The sequence below is a fragment of the Mugil cephalus genome, chromosome 6, assembly GCF_022458985.1.
Source record: "Mugil cephalus isolate CIBA_MC_2020 chromosome 6, CIBA_Mcephalus_1.1, whole genome shotgun sequence".
Lineage (NCBI taxonomy): Eukaryota > Metazoa > Chordata > Actinopteri > Mugiliformes > Mugilidae > Mugil > Mugil cephalus.
In genome coordinates this window covers 2,341,454-2,358,391 of record NC_061775.1, presented here as the reverse complement: position 1 = coordinate 2,358,391, position 16,938 = coordinate 2,341,454, and the positions used below count along the sequence as shown (strand labels likewise).

General features: G+C 39.9%; 3 protein-coding genes across 3 annotated transcripts; 2 read left to right on the top strand and 1 right to left on the bottom strand.

Moving 5' to 3' along the window:
• Positions 1-56: 56 nt before the first annotated feature.
• Positions 57-2,666, top strand: mrpl47 (mitochondrial ribosomal protein L47). Its single transcript, XM_047586445.1, has 7 exons — positions 57-203; positions 893-1,041; positions 1,309-1,369; positions 1,452-1,548; positions 1,680-1,810; positions 2,208-2,303; positions 2,399-2,666. Exons 1-7 carry the CDS (start codon positions 70-72, stop codon positions 2,508-2,510), a joined length of 780 nt encoding a protein of 259 aa, XP_047442401.1. The 5' UTR covers positions 57-69; the 3' UTR covers positions 2,511-2,666.
• Positions 2,667-3,118: 452 nt separating this feature from the next.
• Positions 3,119-12,465, bottom strand: actl6a (actin-like 6A). Its single transcript, XM_047586444.1, has 14 exons — positions 12,322-12,465; positions 11,104-11,180; positions 9,883-10,057; positions 8,225-8,325; positions 7,764-7,861; positions 7,569-7,663; positions 6,677-6,783; positions 6,272-6,361; positions 6,102-6,163; positions 4,620-4,734; positions 4,374-4,454; positions 4,040-4,135; positions 3,848-3,934; positions 3,119-3,708 (listed from the first exon to the last, which is right to left on the bottom strand). The coding sequence occupies exons 1-14, from the start codon at positions 12,344-12,346 to the stop codon at positions 3,628-3,630; spliced, it is 1,290 nt and encodes a 429-aa protein (XP_047442400.1). The 5' UTR covers positions 12,347-12,465; the 3' UTR covers positions 3,119-3,627.
• aldh7a1 (aldehyde dehydrogenase 7 family, member A1) lies at positions 12,454-16,488 on the top strand. Its single transcript, XM_047586443.1, has 2 exons — positions 12,454-12,611; positions 14,223-16,488. Exons 1-2 carry the CDS (start codon positions 12,500-12,502, stop codon positions 15,854-15,856), a joined length of 1,746 nt encoding a protein of 581 aa, XP_047442399.1. The 5' UTR covers positions 12,454-12,499; the 3' UTR covers positions 15,857-16,488.
• Positions 16,489-16,938: the final 450 nt, after the last annotated feature.

The following is a 16,938-nucleotide window of genomic DNA, read 5'->3' as shown; positions in this document are numbered from 1 at the left end:
TTGGTTAAAAAATAAAATAAAATAAGAGAAAATTGCATGCTGGGTAATGTGGGAAGTACTAAGTTAAAGATGGCGGCGTCCTCATCCACAGGACGCGTTTTGACTCTTTGCAAGCAGTTTCAAAACGTCTTTAGGATATCTTCTGGGATAAACGCTCAACGCTGTGCTGTTAGTTTGACCAAATGCCAGAATAATCTTTTCAGGTAAGAATATGTTGTAGTGCTAAAACAAAATATTATTATAGATACAACCGACACATTCAAGCTCAAAACTCAACATGCAGGAATTAGCTGGTCCTCAAAGACAGGTTGAGTAACCATGGCGCTGATTGTGCACAGTAAATTAATTTTCACATTTTTTTCACAAATAAAGCAACGTTTTCTCTAAATTATAGTGGAAGTCAGAGCATCTGGAAGCAGATTACTGTTGCCTTCCGTGGCATTTGTAGTATTCGTCCACTGACATTTTATTGGAGACCGCAAAAGCTCAGGTTTAAAATATCATGTTTACAATGATATAAATTATTATGCCTTTATTATTTCAATATTTTGAGTTTTCATTTGATAATGATGAGAACAGGAAATCGTCACAGGCAGTTTATTTATTTTAAATACTTCTGAAAGGAAAACTTGAAATAAAAATGTCAATTATTTTCTGAAGCACTGGGATGGCTGGTAAGAAAGCATCACAAGCTTCTACAAGTACTTTTTGGGAACTTCAAATGCATAATTTAAACTTAATTACTTGGATATCCTTTTAAACTGTATGCTGTTGCAACACTTCAAATTTTGGCTCAGTTTGCAAAAGTTATAGTTTTATCCCCGTCTGATTGTTCTGTAAGACTCAGTGTGTGCATTTTGTCTTATTTTATTTATTTTTTTGCATCCTCAAGGGAAAAATCTCCACTCCTGGCTTCATCTTGGAGCAGTCCTATCAGCTTTGCAGGTCAGCATCGAGCTCTGCACACAACCTTCAGCAGAAGAGGACTGGAGGAGTTCTTTGACCTCCCTGAGAACTGGGGGGAGGAAAAAGTGAAGTCAGGTAAAACATGGGAATAATAAAGGATTTTTAAAGCACCATTGCTTGCACAGTGTGTTCATAGTTTAAACATAATTAAAAAAAAAAAAAAAAAAAATTATTGGTAAAATTCTACCTGCATGTTGATCTGCATCTAAACTGACAATCATTCAGATATTTAGTTGGGTCTTTATCAATATGTCACAGTTATATTGTTGTTGTTCTTATTTTTTGTGCCCCATGCTCAATGGCAGATATTAATAATCTTTGGGGTTCACCACAATGTTCTAGGTGCACCATGGACTGCCAAACAACTGAGAACAAAGAGCAGTGAGGACTTACACAAACTCTGGTGAGCAGAGATGACACTGATTCTGCTGCTTCTGAATGGAAACGTTTATCAGCTGTGTTTAATTCCTTTCATCCTGTCTCAGGTATGTGCTGCTGAAAGAGAAGAACATGCTGCTCACACTTGAGCAGGAATCGAGAAGGCAAAGGGTACAGATGCCAAGTCCGGAGAGGCTAAAGAAGGTTGGTGTCATGCTAAATGGACATTTCCAGTATGTATACAGATGATAATATTGATGCAGGTACATGTGTGGGTGTTGGTGGTGGTAAAGTCTGTACCCTTGCTTAGGTAAATCTGCCTTATGTCCACCCAGGTTGAGCGGTCGATCACCAGACTGGAGACGGTGGTAAAAGAGAGAGAGAATGCACTTCGTCTGCTGCAGACAGGTCAGGAGAAAGGCCGGCCAGGAGACTGGAGGAGGAACATATTTGGGAACGTCTACTGGTGAGAGACTCGGCATACATCATATTACACATACGTAAATAGAAATGCCACACTGTTAATTAACCTTTTAACTCAATAATTTTACCCTGAGAATTTGGGAGCCAGGTCAATGTGAAGATCTCAGTGGATCATGAGATGTGCGCATCTCATTAATTCACAGGGCATAAATTTTGACTAGACTTGGTTACACAGATAGGATTCAGATATATAAGTCATGGCATTCATGGGTTATGGTTTATAAATTGTAACTTGCACAGTTCAAATTTATTCTCGACCTAGACAGAACTGCTCTTCCATGGACAAAGCGCATATTTGACCTGTATTAGGTGGTTAAATATGGGATTGTGGCAAGTCAGTGTTGGCGTCCATAATGAAGAAGCGTTTCTTTTCCCCCCAGGTACCGCTACAAAGAGTATGCTATTCCTTGGTACATGAATAAAAGATACAAGCGCAAGACGTTCTACACACCCTCATTTGTCGCACCATATATAAGGTAAGATATTGAACAAATACAATATCATGCATTTTATATGGAGTTTATCCATTAGGGATTGTCATTTAAACAGTGTCACTTTTTTCCCCCCATAGGCTGCGCATAGAGAAGCACATACGGGAAAAGTATAGGAAAGGAAGCTTGGAGAAAAAAAGGCTGGCCAAATTAAAGAAGAGGTTTCCTCATATCAAAGTTTCTGCATCATGAAATTTCATGCATTTATATTGTTAACAGGTTTGTATGTGCCCTGCAGTCTGAAACAGCTTGTTAACTGAAGATGTTGTTGAAACTGTTGTCTATGTAGTGTATTTGTCCACCTGTTACTCACTCCTACAAGATAAAATTATGCTACATCACCTTGAATGGTTTTGTATTTTTTACTAGTGCTAATATATGCTTACATGCCAAAGTTATAGTACAATGGCTCAGAGTCAACAGCCGTTATTTCAGGGTTCCCGCGGATCCTTAAAAAGTCTAAGAAGGCATTAAATTCATTCATCTAAAAATAATATACATAATACAATGCAACTGGCCTTGAGTTTGTGCCATAGGGTGACAGGGTTCGACCCAACTTAACTGTCAGAGAGGAAGTATTCCTCCATCCTGAACAATAAATATATAAATGAAATTTTCCATTTGTATTAATTATGTCATTGGTCTTAAATTTCATTTCGAGTGGCATTAAAAAGTCTTAATTTAACTTGCGTTGAGCTGCACATACCTAATAAACTGGCAACAGAGTGTATAATGTTTGGCAAATTGGAAACCATGCAGATCAAGTAAACAGGCTACAAATACAGCACCCAAGTAAAAGATCATTTAACAAAAAATGACTTTATTTTTAAAAGACCACATAGCCAATGACAAGCAAGAGTGAAAATTAAATACAGACTTGAGAGCCAACAAATCAGTAGGCACAGGAACATGGATCAGGGCCTTTGCCTATGAGGAGTCCACTCACTACACAGAAAAACAGACTTATGAACAAAAGAAAATTTTCAACCCAAACTGAAAGTTTACTCCTCTTAAGTACACTCAGATTAGTTTACTCTGTCAGTATTCTGCAGAAGTCTTGCGCAACAAATTTTCTGTTTCATACATTGTTTTATTCTCTGTCATTCTGGTCTTGTTTCCACCAAACAATCAACCCTTTACAGATAAGGCAGACACTGTTAAATTGTAGATGTTTGATTTCTACAGAAAATCCCAGACAGACATAAGGACAAACTCATTTAAATGCAAATTGTAAAAATTGAGAGTGAGGTGTTCCTGAGTCCGGGTCAGAGGTGAAAGCTTGATGATGATGGTGAGGTTGGGTGGCAAATCAAGGACACTTCCTGTCCACGCACTGCTTTCCTCCCTCCTCATATTCCTGTTTGGAGATCCACATCTGCTGGAAGGTTCCCTAGGAGAGAGAGAAAACACACTTGTTTTTATTCTAACTCAAACAGACAATAGAGTCTTTTGCAAGTGACATAATTATAAGAACATCATGGGGAAAATAGTGCGTTTTAAATAAGTGATTGTAGCTTCCGTATCCTTACAAGTGATGCCAGGATGGATCCTCCAATCCATGCACTGAACCGGCGCTCCACTGTAGTGTTGTTTGCTATCAGCTTCAGCCTCATGCTCTGCAAATTTAAAATCCAGAATTAGTATTTGCATTGCACTGTAAAATAAAAACTACAATATTCCTATGAATCATTGTACAAGTAGTGGCAATGATCGTTACTCACCGGAGGGGTTTTCTGGGACAACTCTCTGTTCAGCCGGTCAGTGAAACCCTGAATGAGCGTGTTTCCACCAGTCACCACCACACTGCCATATAGACCCTTAGATGAAAGTCAAAGGTCAGCAAATAAGCTTCTGATCTTTCATCCCTTTTCACAGATTTAAGTAAACATATATACACTGTCTTTTATGAGAGAACAAAACTAGCCAATGTTGTGAAGTTGACAACACATTTCAGGTCTAAATTGCTTCCAGTAGGCAAGAGTTCAATCATTTCAGTTAGATAACTTGTCAAAAATCCCTTTAGCCACCATAAGAAGTGAATGTCCTTATACTCACTGGTCGTATATCAATATCACACATTCCCACACTGGTTGTCACCACGTGGCCGACACCTAACATGGTGTTTCCAGACAGGCCCTGAAGGTGATGAAACAAAAGAAAAACATAAACATGCATTTATTGACATGAAAGTACTTTATGAAACAGTAATGGCATGTGAATGTTTTTGTGAACTTCTCGGAACAGACTGGACACTAGTCAGTGTTACCAGTATGTTAAACGACTTGTTGAGCAAGCACACACCTTAGCATTAGAAGGGTCAAACAGCCCTTCTGGGATCTTCAGCCTCTCGGCTCCGAAGTCACAGTTGTAGCCGTTGGGGAGCTCATAGTGAACTGTGGGCATCTGTGCAGCAACCCTGATCAAATGGAGATGTGTGCTCTGTAAGTTCACTGTTTCAAGATAAAACTTAGGATAAAATAATTAAGATAAAACTAAGGAGATAATTAGTTTTAGCATGCAAATCTCTAGAGGAGTAGTGGAATTAAGTATTTCAAGCGGTTAATTGAAGCAATATAAAATATGACTAGCAGATAAAATCTGACTTCTGCTTAAAAAAGCTTAAAGCTTAGACCACCCACAATCCAGTGACCAGGTACTCTGTATTTCCTCAATTGATAAGAAGAAAACTCTATCCAGGATCAATCCCGACAAAGCTGCTAGAGCAGACAGCATTCTTGGGAGGATAATGAAAGACAGAGCCTGCAGAGCAACTAAAAGAGGTTGTCGCAGATATCTTTAATACCTTGCTGAAGCCAGCATTGCAACCAGAGTACCACACCACCATCAAACCGGTGCTAAAGAAATCCTGCAACATCCCTGAATGACTACCGTCCTGTAGCACTGACCTCAATTGTAATTAAGTGCTTTGAACAACTAGTGGTGCAGCCCATTAAAGCCACCCTCACACCACTGCCGGGCCTTTCAATTTGCCTGCTGTGCAGATAGATCTACAGATCACGCAGTATCCCTGACTCTGACACATCAAGAAAACACCAGAGTTACATTAGAATGATGTTCATTGTCTTCAGCTCAGCATTCAACACCATCATCCCACATCATCATGGGGAAGCCCAGCCTCCTGGACTTCCTTAGAGAAAGACCACAGTCAGTCCAAGTCGGCAGCAGACACCCTGAGCACTGGAGCCTCTCAGGGCTGCGTGCTCAGCCCACTGCTGTTCACCCTGCTGAAGTCACACACCATACAGAGAGGAGGTGCAGGTCCAACAACCTCTCCCTAAACTTAAGGAAAACCAAGCAGGAGAGTCAACGCCAACAACACCTTCAACGTCACTGCGCCCCCCGTTGACCATCAACAGCTCTGTAGTGGAGGGGGTCAGAAGCACAACTCTCACCAAGACGACTCTACTTTGTGAAGATACTAAGGGAGAAAGCACCACCTCCAACCTTCTACAGAGACGCCATTGAGAGCATTCTGTCAAGCAGCATCACTGTCTGGTTTGGAAACTGTGCAGTTCCTGATAGAAAGACCCTGAAGTGGGTGGTGCACACAAACAGTATTTCACACCTCTGTATGGTTTTCCTAACGTTTTGTAGAAGTGACAATAAACCACAAATCTTTAATCATGCAGACTGTGGTCAGAATCTGTGGTACAAATATTTTTAAGTTTTAAGCCTGCAGTCTGAGTGTGAGTCTGTTCAGCTGGACTGAAATCAACCATCCATACTAACGCAGCAATGTGAAATTGGAAATAACTCTCTTACTGCTCATCATATGGTGAGTCTGACACCTGCAGCACAGATGCCTGGAAGTCCTGGATTACACACTGCAAAGATTAAGACAGCAGTTGGTACACATTAAATACATACCAAGTGAGCAAATTATTACAACTGTGCCTGAAAACAAACAGAAAATCTAAGAGTTGGCCACATACATTACACATGTAGTTGTGCCAAGAACGAGTGACTTGAGGTAGTTTCTCCTTTTTCTTCCAGCTGGCTGGAGATCCCTCCCGCACTGAATCCTGAAATGACAGAAACCGTGGTTGACTGTGTCTGGTCTGAGGGAACATGTATACAAGGACCAACACAGACTGTGCAGGCATGATGTTGCCAAAAAGTCAACATAGCCATTGTAGTAAAATGTCGACTATTCTCAGTTATCTAGGTCTTGGTAAATCACGAAGCTGGAATGAGGGCAAACTGAATTCTAGGGTTTTTTGTAGACATTTTACCAAGGTACTTGGCTGAGTGGTTTAGTGTTCAGATGTTTCAAACATGTTTTAAACATTTTAAATGTACCAAATGGAATGTCTGGTTCACAATTTCAAATGTTTTACCTTTGATGCAATCATGTATGGAGGGATTATTTCAACATTTAACTCTTGAAACAGCTCCCTGCACTGCATGCTCATGAAGTCTCCAGCCAGGGGCGACTTGACGATGCCTGTTAGGGGGAACGCATAAAACATGTGACTTACAGGGACATCAGATCAGATCACACCATATCTTTAAAGCAGATTTGGAAAGATGAGAGTCAAAATATGAAATACTGATTAATAACATAACCCTCAGTCCAAACATTCTTCGCTTGATCAACTACAGTGCTGCACAGTTTACATGCTGATTTTGGAACCAGTACAATATCTCCACATCCTCTTATCCCCTATGAGCTTTTTCAATATCCTTTAACTTCTCCTGCAGCTCTGACTCAAACAATAATAAGATGATCTACAGGCTATAGTTTTGTTTCACCAAAATCCTTAAATGAACGTATAGTCAGGATTTACAGCAGGTACTGTGGTTATAGTTCCCTTATCCGATTTAACTTTTCATCTGCAAAAGTGATTTTATTTATAGACGCATTGTTTGGGTTGAATAGTAAGACAGTGTCAGACAACTTGTGCATTGAAAATGATTCTTACCCAACAACAAGTTATAATAATATAATTGTAGGTTGTAATATGTGTAAAGTGTATAAATAAGTGTAAAAAACATGTAGGTAAATATTTTTAGCAACTGGCTATACTGTCAAAGATGAGATGCTGCTCCTAAACAGAAGGTGGCATCAAAATGCTTAGAAGAGAAGCACTCACACCAGTGGAGGGGTTTCAACTGGAAGATGTCTATTAACAATTCAGTTAAACTATAATTTTATATCTAAATCAAGTACAAATGCTGGGGTATGTTGCCCATTCATTGAAAAGTTCATGATTTAGAGTATTTGGTCACCTTGCTGCAGGACGTAGCCATCATGCACTGGAATTGCTGTGGTGTGTGTGGCTCCACTGTCCAGGACCAAACCTGTTGACCGCCCATTGGCAAAGCTTGGATATTTGAAGTAAAGGAAACTATAGGTTTATTAATAAATGAACCATGTAAGCTCAGTCATTGTTATTCTGGATGAAGTGAAACAGTGAAGGATACGCAGACAACACCGCTGATTTGCAGAGGAAGAAGGCGGGAATGTTGTAATGCTCAAACATCAACTCTGTTAGCTTCTCTCTTTTTGCTCGTGTGTTCCACTGCAAACACAAAACAGGAGTTAGACCATGCAAAACAAATTGTCATCTACAGACAAACTAATATGTTTTTCTAGGTAGTGTTGTGGACCATCACAGGAAATGCACTCTATACTTCAAATGCCTCCCCTCACCACACCTTGGTTTCAGTTAAAAGAAAGAGCCCTCAAAGGTCACCAGCTACTGTCAATATTTAACAAGTTAGAAATTTAGACAGAACAGAACAGCACCTTCAATCACTAACATTTAGAAGATTCAGGTTTACCAACAGTTTGCAGTTGGCTGATTAACTGAATACAGTTTAGCCTCAGTACAATCATAAAATACATACTCAGCATTTCACAGGTAAAACAAGATTTCACTCACCGATGCTTCTGACATGAGCACAGGATGCAGGCTGGGTTCAGACTTGAAATGCATTTTGTATGTGTGATCCAAAATGGCCTGAAAACTGTCCCAGTCCTCAACTACAAGCGAGTTAGAAGAGAAAAAAAGGGCAGATTTTGTTAAATGACAGAACTTATGAAATTCTAGATCTCATATTTTGAATAAAGAGGTACAACATCAAGTAATGATCTATGCCAACAGGGAAATTGCCAAAGTTAGTCAAATTCCACATTCCTCTCATTTAAAGACAAGTAAATATACACTTTCAGCACATAACAGCATCTTCATGTCTGATTGTACTTCTTTCATCATCACCTTGGCTGGGTCAGATGCTGGAGAAATTAGAACAAAGAGTTTTTTTAGATAATAATTTGAGCGCCAGCCGTCAATGTTCCAGGTCACCCCTCTCAGGGAGCGGAGGGTCCCACGGTGCTGCTCTGCTGCAATTAAGATTGGTGTCACACTCATCTCTAAATAGATCCACAGCCAAACTCCACTGGACCGGATTCTGATGAGCATGTTTAACCGTGTCAGTGCACCAAGGCACTTGTTTGATATCTGCTGCCACTAATACCTGTCAGGCATTTGCAGCTGATGTAAATGCTGCTTTATATGTTTTAAATTTTGCCAAAACCCTCAACAGATACTGGTACAGCCGTAACTCATAAGTAATAATTAATCACTTAAATATATTCATAATTAAGCCTTCACTGTAAAGAAATGCAAAAGGCTTCACAGAGCCCAAGTGGTCATCTTTAAATTTCTTGTTTCGTCTGACAACTGTTGAAAATATTGAACGCCCTTGCCTTTCTAAGCATGTGCTTAGCCTATTTTAGAGTATTTTAACATAAAACAGTCACTTGCTGCATTTCCATTACCTCTAGAAATGCGCAAAACACAAATATTGCAACAAAAAACTGATAGTGGACACACTTAATCTCACTTTTTACAGTTTATCGCAAAAGTGCAATGGAATCACTTTTTTTCCCGGATTTCTTTGTCGCCGGTGTTAGTGGAGATGGCGCAAGGGTCATGTGAACAGTTCATTTGGAGTTCATCTTTCACGATTGATTTCTGTAAATGCACATGCTGATTTGAAATGACTGAGCTTTTTTTTGGAGTAGGGAGGTATACTTAGGGAGGTTTAAACTTTACGTCACTATCAAAGGACCGTTCTGGATATATGAACCCACATCTGCAGAATGCTCAACACAAGCACAATAAACAAAAAGGAAAACACTTGCAGACTGACATGGCACCAAACCAGAGATGGAGAGGGCCTTGGCTTCAATCGTGAGGACACTAGACGGGAGAGCTCATGATAATGAGTTACCTTGTGCTTCAAATAATCTCATCAATATTCATGATGGACCACAGCCATCTATACGTCAGTCAGGGTAGTGACGAGCTCACCTACAAAGTCTGTCAGACCAAAACACTCTAATTATGGATATGGATCTAGCAGACTAGGTTATAAATATTAATTGTTGCATTTGCGTCACAGACCTTAACAAAAATCTTGGTCACATGCTTCCAAACAACCCATGTGCTGTATATATGTTTTCACTGCCTACTCCTTTTCCTGCACAAACCGTAGAAGATCAAAGAATTAAAAACTGCGTCCGCTGAACACTCACTCATGCCATTCTTAAGCGGAGACATGACCTCCATGCTCTCTCGAGGTACCCTCAGCTGATTGGTGTCGATGTAGTAGGTGGTACCACTTTGTTTGCTCTTGTCTCCATCCGTCTCCATGGGCGTGCTGCCATCCTCTCGGTCAAGAGTCACACCTATCACTGTGGGGAAGTCCGCCTGAGCCACGACAAACAGAACACAAAGATGGTCAAGACGCAGATCACATGCCAAGTCTTACCAATATCAACTTCTTCAAGAAAAAGAACAAATAACATCATCACAATTCTCATCAGCATCAAAACACTAAATAAATTCCCACTTTTGTGACACACAAAGGTGCTTAATTGTGAAGCAATGCTCCTCTGACTTATGAGACATCACAACTGTTTGGAAACACTAAAAAGTTCCTGATGTAATTCTATAGTATTTTAGCTTGTATTGACCAATTCACCCTGCACAAATGGTGTCTGCACATTCTAAGTGACAGCTAGGAGGACTTCTCAGACAGGGTTTTTCCCATTACAGCAGCTCATCTTGAAACCAGAAGGAAATTCATAATCGCACAATTTGTCTGGGAAAACAATAACCCTGAGGGCAAGGCAATAACTCTTTATTATAAATCTATCAGTTTTCAGAAAAACTGTGTTTCCTACACATGTTAAAAACAGTTTGGTAGGAAGGAAGAAGGTGGGAATGTCAAGGATGGAAACCATATGTAGTGCGCATGACAGGCAAAGAAGGTTTATTGTCTTTGTCGAACTGATAAGTGATGCCAAGTTTCCCAGTATTACAACTTTGTTAAAAATTTGAAGAGAAATTAAGGATTTTCACGTATGTGAAGAGTTCAGTCTAATGTGGTACAAGACAAAGGGAAAAAACATTACTCTTTACTGAGAGCGATGGACAAACCAGGAAAGTGACAAGTTTATGTAGTGAAGTTTATCCTGTTACAATCACAGCAGGCAGTGTCTATAATACTGTGGTATTTGCATAAAACCAACATCACTTAGACTGACAGTCTGCTGAGAACGACCATCCGTCACTCACTTTATATTCTCAACACAATCAAGTACTCCAGAATGATCTGAACTCAATTTATGCTGCCTGTCTCCAGAGTGACAGCCCTCATTTCTTGACATTGGTGTACCCCCAGAGGGAAGATGAAGATGCACAGAGGAAGAAAAGACACATAGTTAATCAGGTCATTTGAGTGATCCACTTACCTTGGGACAGTCTTCTCCTGCATAGCCAGCTCTTACAGAATAAGAGCCAATGTCGAACACCAAAGCTCCCACCTCATCTGCATAAACAAGAGAAGTACTTACAAAGACTAATAATTTCCTCAGCAAATAATGTATACACTTTAAAAGACTCAATAAAGTCAACATTTTCATTGTCACTATTGGATATAGAGCAGTGTCTCTAGTTAGAACTTAACAACACTTTAAAAATATGCTATAGAGTCAAGTTAGAATAATATAGTTAATACTGACAATATTAGCTCACTGCGACATAACATTGTCGATGTGTTTCTGAAGACTGTAAAGTATATTATATCCAAAACAAAGCTTAAAAAGTTTGAGATATTTTTAACATAAATGTATAATGTCCAAAGTGTATTTATTTTTTCTCTTCTAAGTAGATTCACCAAGAAAGACTTACTACAGCAAGAGAAATTAACATATCAACTGATCACACTATAGTTACTCAGTTACAACTGTTAATAAACTGCAGCTTTCTGGTTGTCTGACGCTACAGACTGATCTGTTACAGGTTCTCCAGGTGACATCTCCATTGCCTGAAAATGTCCTTTGTGAATGCAATTTTGTACTTTAAGGTAAATATGCCAACTGTTTTATTTTAATGTCCTATTACTCTCTACTGCACAGACTGTTTTACTGAAGAAAATGTAATATGTGACACTAATTCACAAAGAGTATGTTAATTACAACTGTTAAATGGCTACTCAAGAGGAATGTAACTGACATAAATATACATTTATCAAATGTACGGTTCTCACGAATTACATATTTACTTAACTGATCAACTTAATCATCACATTAGTGCTCCTACAACAAGTAAAAAACTAAAATAATCACGAAGTTAGAGCTAACATTTTGTGCACTGTTAACGGGGATGTGTTCAAGTGCTCGGCAAGCCCACTTTCATTCATTTCCTCGCTAGTAAGACGACACGGGATTTGGTTTTCAAAACACACATTAAGCTCAAGCAACAAGAAGGACGGCATGGCGCAATATAATAAATCCACATATTCCTAAAATAATGATGACTAACATGCAAACAAGAATATAGCTTTCTGCCATGAAGAAAAGCGTTAGCACGGCTAGGATAGCTGGCTAGCTATATAGCAAGCTAAAGCTACAGAACGGGACAACGTGGACTGCAGTTTCATTTTATTTTAAACATGAGATTCCACTCACCGCCTCCATAGACTCCGCCACTCATTCTCTATAGTTTCACAGCAGCGACTTAATCAGTATGAGTTATTAGAGAAGAAACACAACCGCTAAACGGCTAATCACAACAAAGGAACTCTGTTAGCATGGATCAATCCAACGAAGCGGGCGCCCACCGCGTCGAAGCAACTGTCCAATCAGAATGCAGCACAGCACTTGTACTTCCGGTTTAGCTCTGACGCGAATATCAAGTGACTGTAAAACTGTACTTCCATACTCTGGAGTGGACGTGGCCTTGCGGACCTGCTATCAACGTGAGTTAAAAAGATCTCAAGTAGCATACGCTTACTTTAAAAGATTAAAAACCAATGCATATACAGTGTTAGACCTAGTTTTAAAATAAACTGACGTTAATTGCCATAATCACCTGAACCGTGAGTCACGGTGGTTAGACTCAACGAGTTTGACGTTGATCTTGGCGACCATGTCAGTCACTCTATGCTGCAAAAGTAGCAATACTGACACACCGATTTGAAAAGTCTGACACTTCAGAAATGCAAACCTCAGACTATTTTTGTGGTTATTATGCCGCGATAGTAGAAGTGATCGTTTCATCTGTTGCTCTGCATAACTTAAGGTTTCCGCGTGGTTTTCCAAAGTTGGATCAATTGCGCAAGTGCAAATGGAGACCATGGTTGGATAATTTGCTAGACACGTTGTCTGAGAAAATACATGATTAAATAAGCTTTTAAGCAACTTCAACTCAAAATAAACAGGTTATAATCATTTGTAGTTCTGTGCATATATATTATATTCTACCATCGGTGTTGTTGACCTGATCATTCAATTGGAGGTAAAGTTACTTCGAAAATGTCTTAGGAAAAGCTCAAATTCTCTGTTAGAGCCTTGTCAGCTGTCAGTTATTTATTGTAACACATGTAGTGCATGGTGTATCAGACTAAAATAGAGTAGACAAGACTAGGATTGCAACAAACAGTTACTGTTTAATTTGTATTAATTTCCATTTTTCCCAAAAGCTCTGTTGAATGTGAAAATAAGATAAGGTGATTATGTTATTCCACAGTTGAGTCAATAGATTAGGGAAGAAAATTATTGTTAGCCTAATAGCATAATTGCCAAAGTTATATTTGAACATTTTCTGAAAACAAGGAAAAAACATTTTTCGCAAGCACATTGATGTTTTTGTTGATATTTTAACAGTAAGTCATGAAATGACTGATGATTATGCTATTAGGCCTATGATATTAAGTATATCAAGTTAATGGTTTATCAAGCTTTTTGGAGGTCAGTGATTTGACTGATTAGCTGTGTGTTCATGTGACCTTTGAAATGAATGACTTAGGCCATACGTTACATGCACATTATCGTTCAAAGGGAGGTAAGAAAAATCTATTCTATTTTTACACAAGCAGTCTTTGGATAACACCTGTTGACTTGTACAGCAGCACACGTGACATGCACTGTCACGTGGCATTGAAGTAATTTATTCATTTTGAAATTGACTTCATTCTCAACCCTTAACAGAACTTAAGCTGAAATGATGAGCCTGGCAAATAATTCACTGATTTAAAAAAAACAAATGTATAATTAATTAATTGCAAACATTCTCTAATTCAGGGTTCAAACATGGAAGGTTTAGTTGATTTTGAATACTTTTTACAGAATTTCCATGAATTTTAAATTTTTGGTCAGACTCAAGAGATCTTGTTTGGGTCTGAAAAACGCTGGCTATTTTTCACAATGGAGTAAAAAGTTAGACAATGTATTTCAATTATAGCATATTCATCCTCAATGAAATTACTCAATGGTTGAAACCTGAGTCAAAATGGAACTGAACTTGTAACAGTTATTTGTTCTTGTTCTCCAGACATGTAAAATTAATTTTTAACTCTGTTCACTTCCAGCACCCATGCAGCGCTGTCTCACTCTGACCCTTGCCCGGCACAGCAGGCTCCTGTTAAGAAATAAGTTTGCATCTGTCTACTGCCAGCAGTCAGCAGCCATGTCAGGTCTCCTCATCAACCAGCCCAAATACTCCTGGCTGAAAGAGCTAGGTTTGTCTGAGGACAACCCTGGTGTTTACAACGGAAGCTGGGGAGGCAGCGGGGAAGTTGTCACATCATATTGCCCTGCCAACAACGAGCCAATTGCCAGGGTTACCCAGGCTACTTTGGCCGAGTATGAAGAAACTGTCCAAAAGACAAGGGAGGCTTGGAAGGTGTGGGCAGATATTCCAGCTCCGAAAAGAGGAGAGATTGTGAGGCAAATTGGGGATGCACTACGAAAGAAGATCAAAGTCCTTGGTAGCCTGGTATCTCTAGAAATGGGCAAGATCTACGTTGAGGGAGTGGGTGAAGTTCAGGAGTACATAGATGTCTGCGATTATGCTGTTGGTCTGTCAAGAATGATTGGTGGCCCCGTCCTGCCCTCAGAAAGACCAGGCCATGCCCTTATTGAACAGTGGAACCCTGTTGGTCTTGTTGGCATCATCACTGCCTTTAATTTCCCTGTGGCTGTCTATGGCTGGAACAATGCCATTGCTCTAACCTGCGGCAATGTCTGCCTCTGGAAAGGAGCCCCAACCACTCCTCTCACAAGTGTCGCAGTTACCAAGATTGTGGCTGAAGTGCTGGAACAGAACAACTTGCCTGGTGCAATCTGCTCCATGACCTGTGGTGGCGCCGACATTGGCACAGCTATGGCAAAAGATGAGCGTGTGGGTCTGTTGTCTTTCACTGGCAGCACCCATGTTGGCAAGATGGTGGCCATGATGGTGCAAGAAAGGTTCGGTCGCAGCCTGCTGGAGCTCGGTGGAAACAACGCTATCATCGTGTTTGAGGATGCTGACCTGAATCTTGTGGTGCCCTCTGCTGTCTTTGCTTCAGTGGGAACTGCTGGCCAGCGCTGTACCACGACTAGAAGGCTGATGCTGCATGAGAGTGTTCACGACACAGTGGTTGAGAGAATTGCCAAGGCCTACAAACAAGTTCGCATTGGAGACCCCTGGGACCCAAGCACCCTGTATGGTCCTCTGCACACCAAACACGCTGTGGAGCAATATCTGGCAGCTATTGAGCAGGCCAAACAGCAGGGAGGCACACTGGTCTGTGGAGGAAAGGTGATGGACCGCCCTGGAAACTATGTGGAGCCCACCATCATTACAGGACTGGCTCATGATGCACCAATCGTCCAAACTGAAACCTTTGTTCCCATCCTTTACGTCCTTAAGTTCAAGACAGAAGAAGAGGCTTTTGCTTGGAACAACGAGGTCAAGCAGGGCCTGTCCAGCAGCATCTTCACCAAGGATATGGGCAGAGTTTTCCGTTGGCTGGGACCCAAGGGATCCGACTGCGGCATTGTGAATGTCAACATTCCTACTAGTGGTGCTGAGATTGGAGGAGCCTTTGGTGGGGAGAAACATACAGGAGGTGGAAGAGAGTCAGGCAGTGATTCTTGGAAGCAGTACATGAGGCGTTCAACATGCACAATAAACTACAGCAAGGATCTTCCTTTGGCCCAGGGAATCAAGTTTGAGTGAAGCCTTCAGGAGGCATATTTACGTTTCAAGCAGCCCAAAGGGCAGCTCACAATAAAGGACAATTAGTAGCAGAGTGCAACTGAAGAAATGCTTGACATTTGTCATTGCATTTTAGAATTCAGAAAGGTCAGCTCAAATTTAACATAATTTGAATCTGTTTGTATTAGTCATCTATCAAAACTGTATCTTTGTTTGTGGCTCTAGATGTTAATCTTGGATTTGATAGAGTTTCAGAATAGTTTTGTGTCAAAGGTCAAATGTTGTACCCCCCCCCCCAACATTGGTGTGCACTTTTCTTCAAGCACTTAGAAAGTGACATTGATTGCTAGTTGACTGTGTCTCATACTTTATACTGTATGAAATAATAAATCTTGCCGTCATTTTGCAAGAAAATGGAAGTGGACATTATTAATGTGAATTTTAAATCATTATAATGCAAATAGCTCTTCATCACATACTGCTTAAACAGATTTTCCATGAACGCAAAAAAACTAACAATGTAGCACATACATCACTAGACACATTTACAGCATTAATACTGTACTTTGCATGTAAAGCACTCTAAAAGAAGCAAGAGTGAGAATGTACATTACAGGCAATCAAAAAAAACAATAAAAGGAATCTTGTTGATATGTGGACTTTGTCAGCCCTTTTTTTTTAAAAAAAAAAATGTTTACAGAGAGGAATAAGCAACAGTAATAATAATATAATATTAGGATATGTTTTCTCTCAGATATGAATGGCCAAGTAAATATCCCATGTTAATTGGCAGCTCTCAAGGAAGTCTCTAGGTGATAAATGTGTATTGTAATAAGGCTTTGGGACCTTAACCTGGTGTGTGCTGGGACAAGAGCTAGCTCTACTTCATACTGAATCAGTGTGTATAATATAAGAAATTTTTAAATTCCAGTAAACGAACCTGCATCAAATGTGTGTAATTGCTTGACCTGCAACGTAACGTTTAGATCATTTATTAAAGGTGAGTTACTTACCTTTTTTTGATTTTCTGTGACAATATTAGTGTAAATTAAAAATGAACTCTGTCCCTTTAATAGAAATACTACTCCAATCCTCGTGCCCCC

Excerpts from the sequence above, each read along its gene's own strand:
- mrpl47 (XM_047586445.1), top strand. The coding sequence starts at position 70 with ATGGCGGCGTCCTCATCCACAGGACGCGTTTTGACTCTTTGCAAGCAG. Across the intron at positions 204-892 it reads TGCCAGAATAATCTTTTCAG|GGAAAAATCTCCACTCCTGG; the intron begins GTAAGAATATGT and ends TGCATCCTCAAG. Across the intron at positions 1,549-1,679 it reads GTCCGGAGAGGCTAAAGAAG|GTTGAGCGGTCGATCACCAG; the intron begins GTTGGTGTCATG and ends ATGTCCACCCAG.
- aldh7a1 (XM_047586443.1), top strand. The coding sequence starts at position 12,500 with ATGCAGCACAGCACTTGTACTTCCGGTTTAGCTCTGACGCGAATATCA. Across the intron at positions 12,612-14,222 it reads CTTGCGGACCTGCTATCAAC|CACCCATGCAGCGCTGTCTC; the intron begins GTGAGTTAAAAA and ends GTTCACTTCCAG.
- actl6a (XM_047586444.1), bottom strand. The coding sequence starts at position 12,346 with ATGAGTGGCGGAGTCTATGGAGGCG. Across the intron at positions 6,362-6,676 it reads CATACATGATTGCATCAAAG|GATTCAGTGCGGGAGGGATC; the intron begins GTAAAACATTTG and ends CTGTCATTTCAG. Across the intron at positions 4,455-4,619 it reads TTGACCCTTCTAATGCTAAG|GGCCTGTCTGGAAACACCAT; the intron begins GTGTGTGCTTGC and ends CATCACCTTCAG.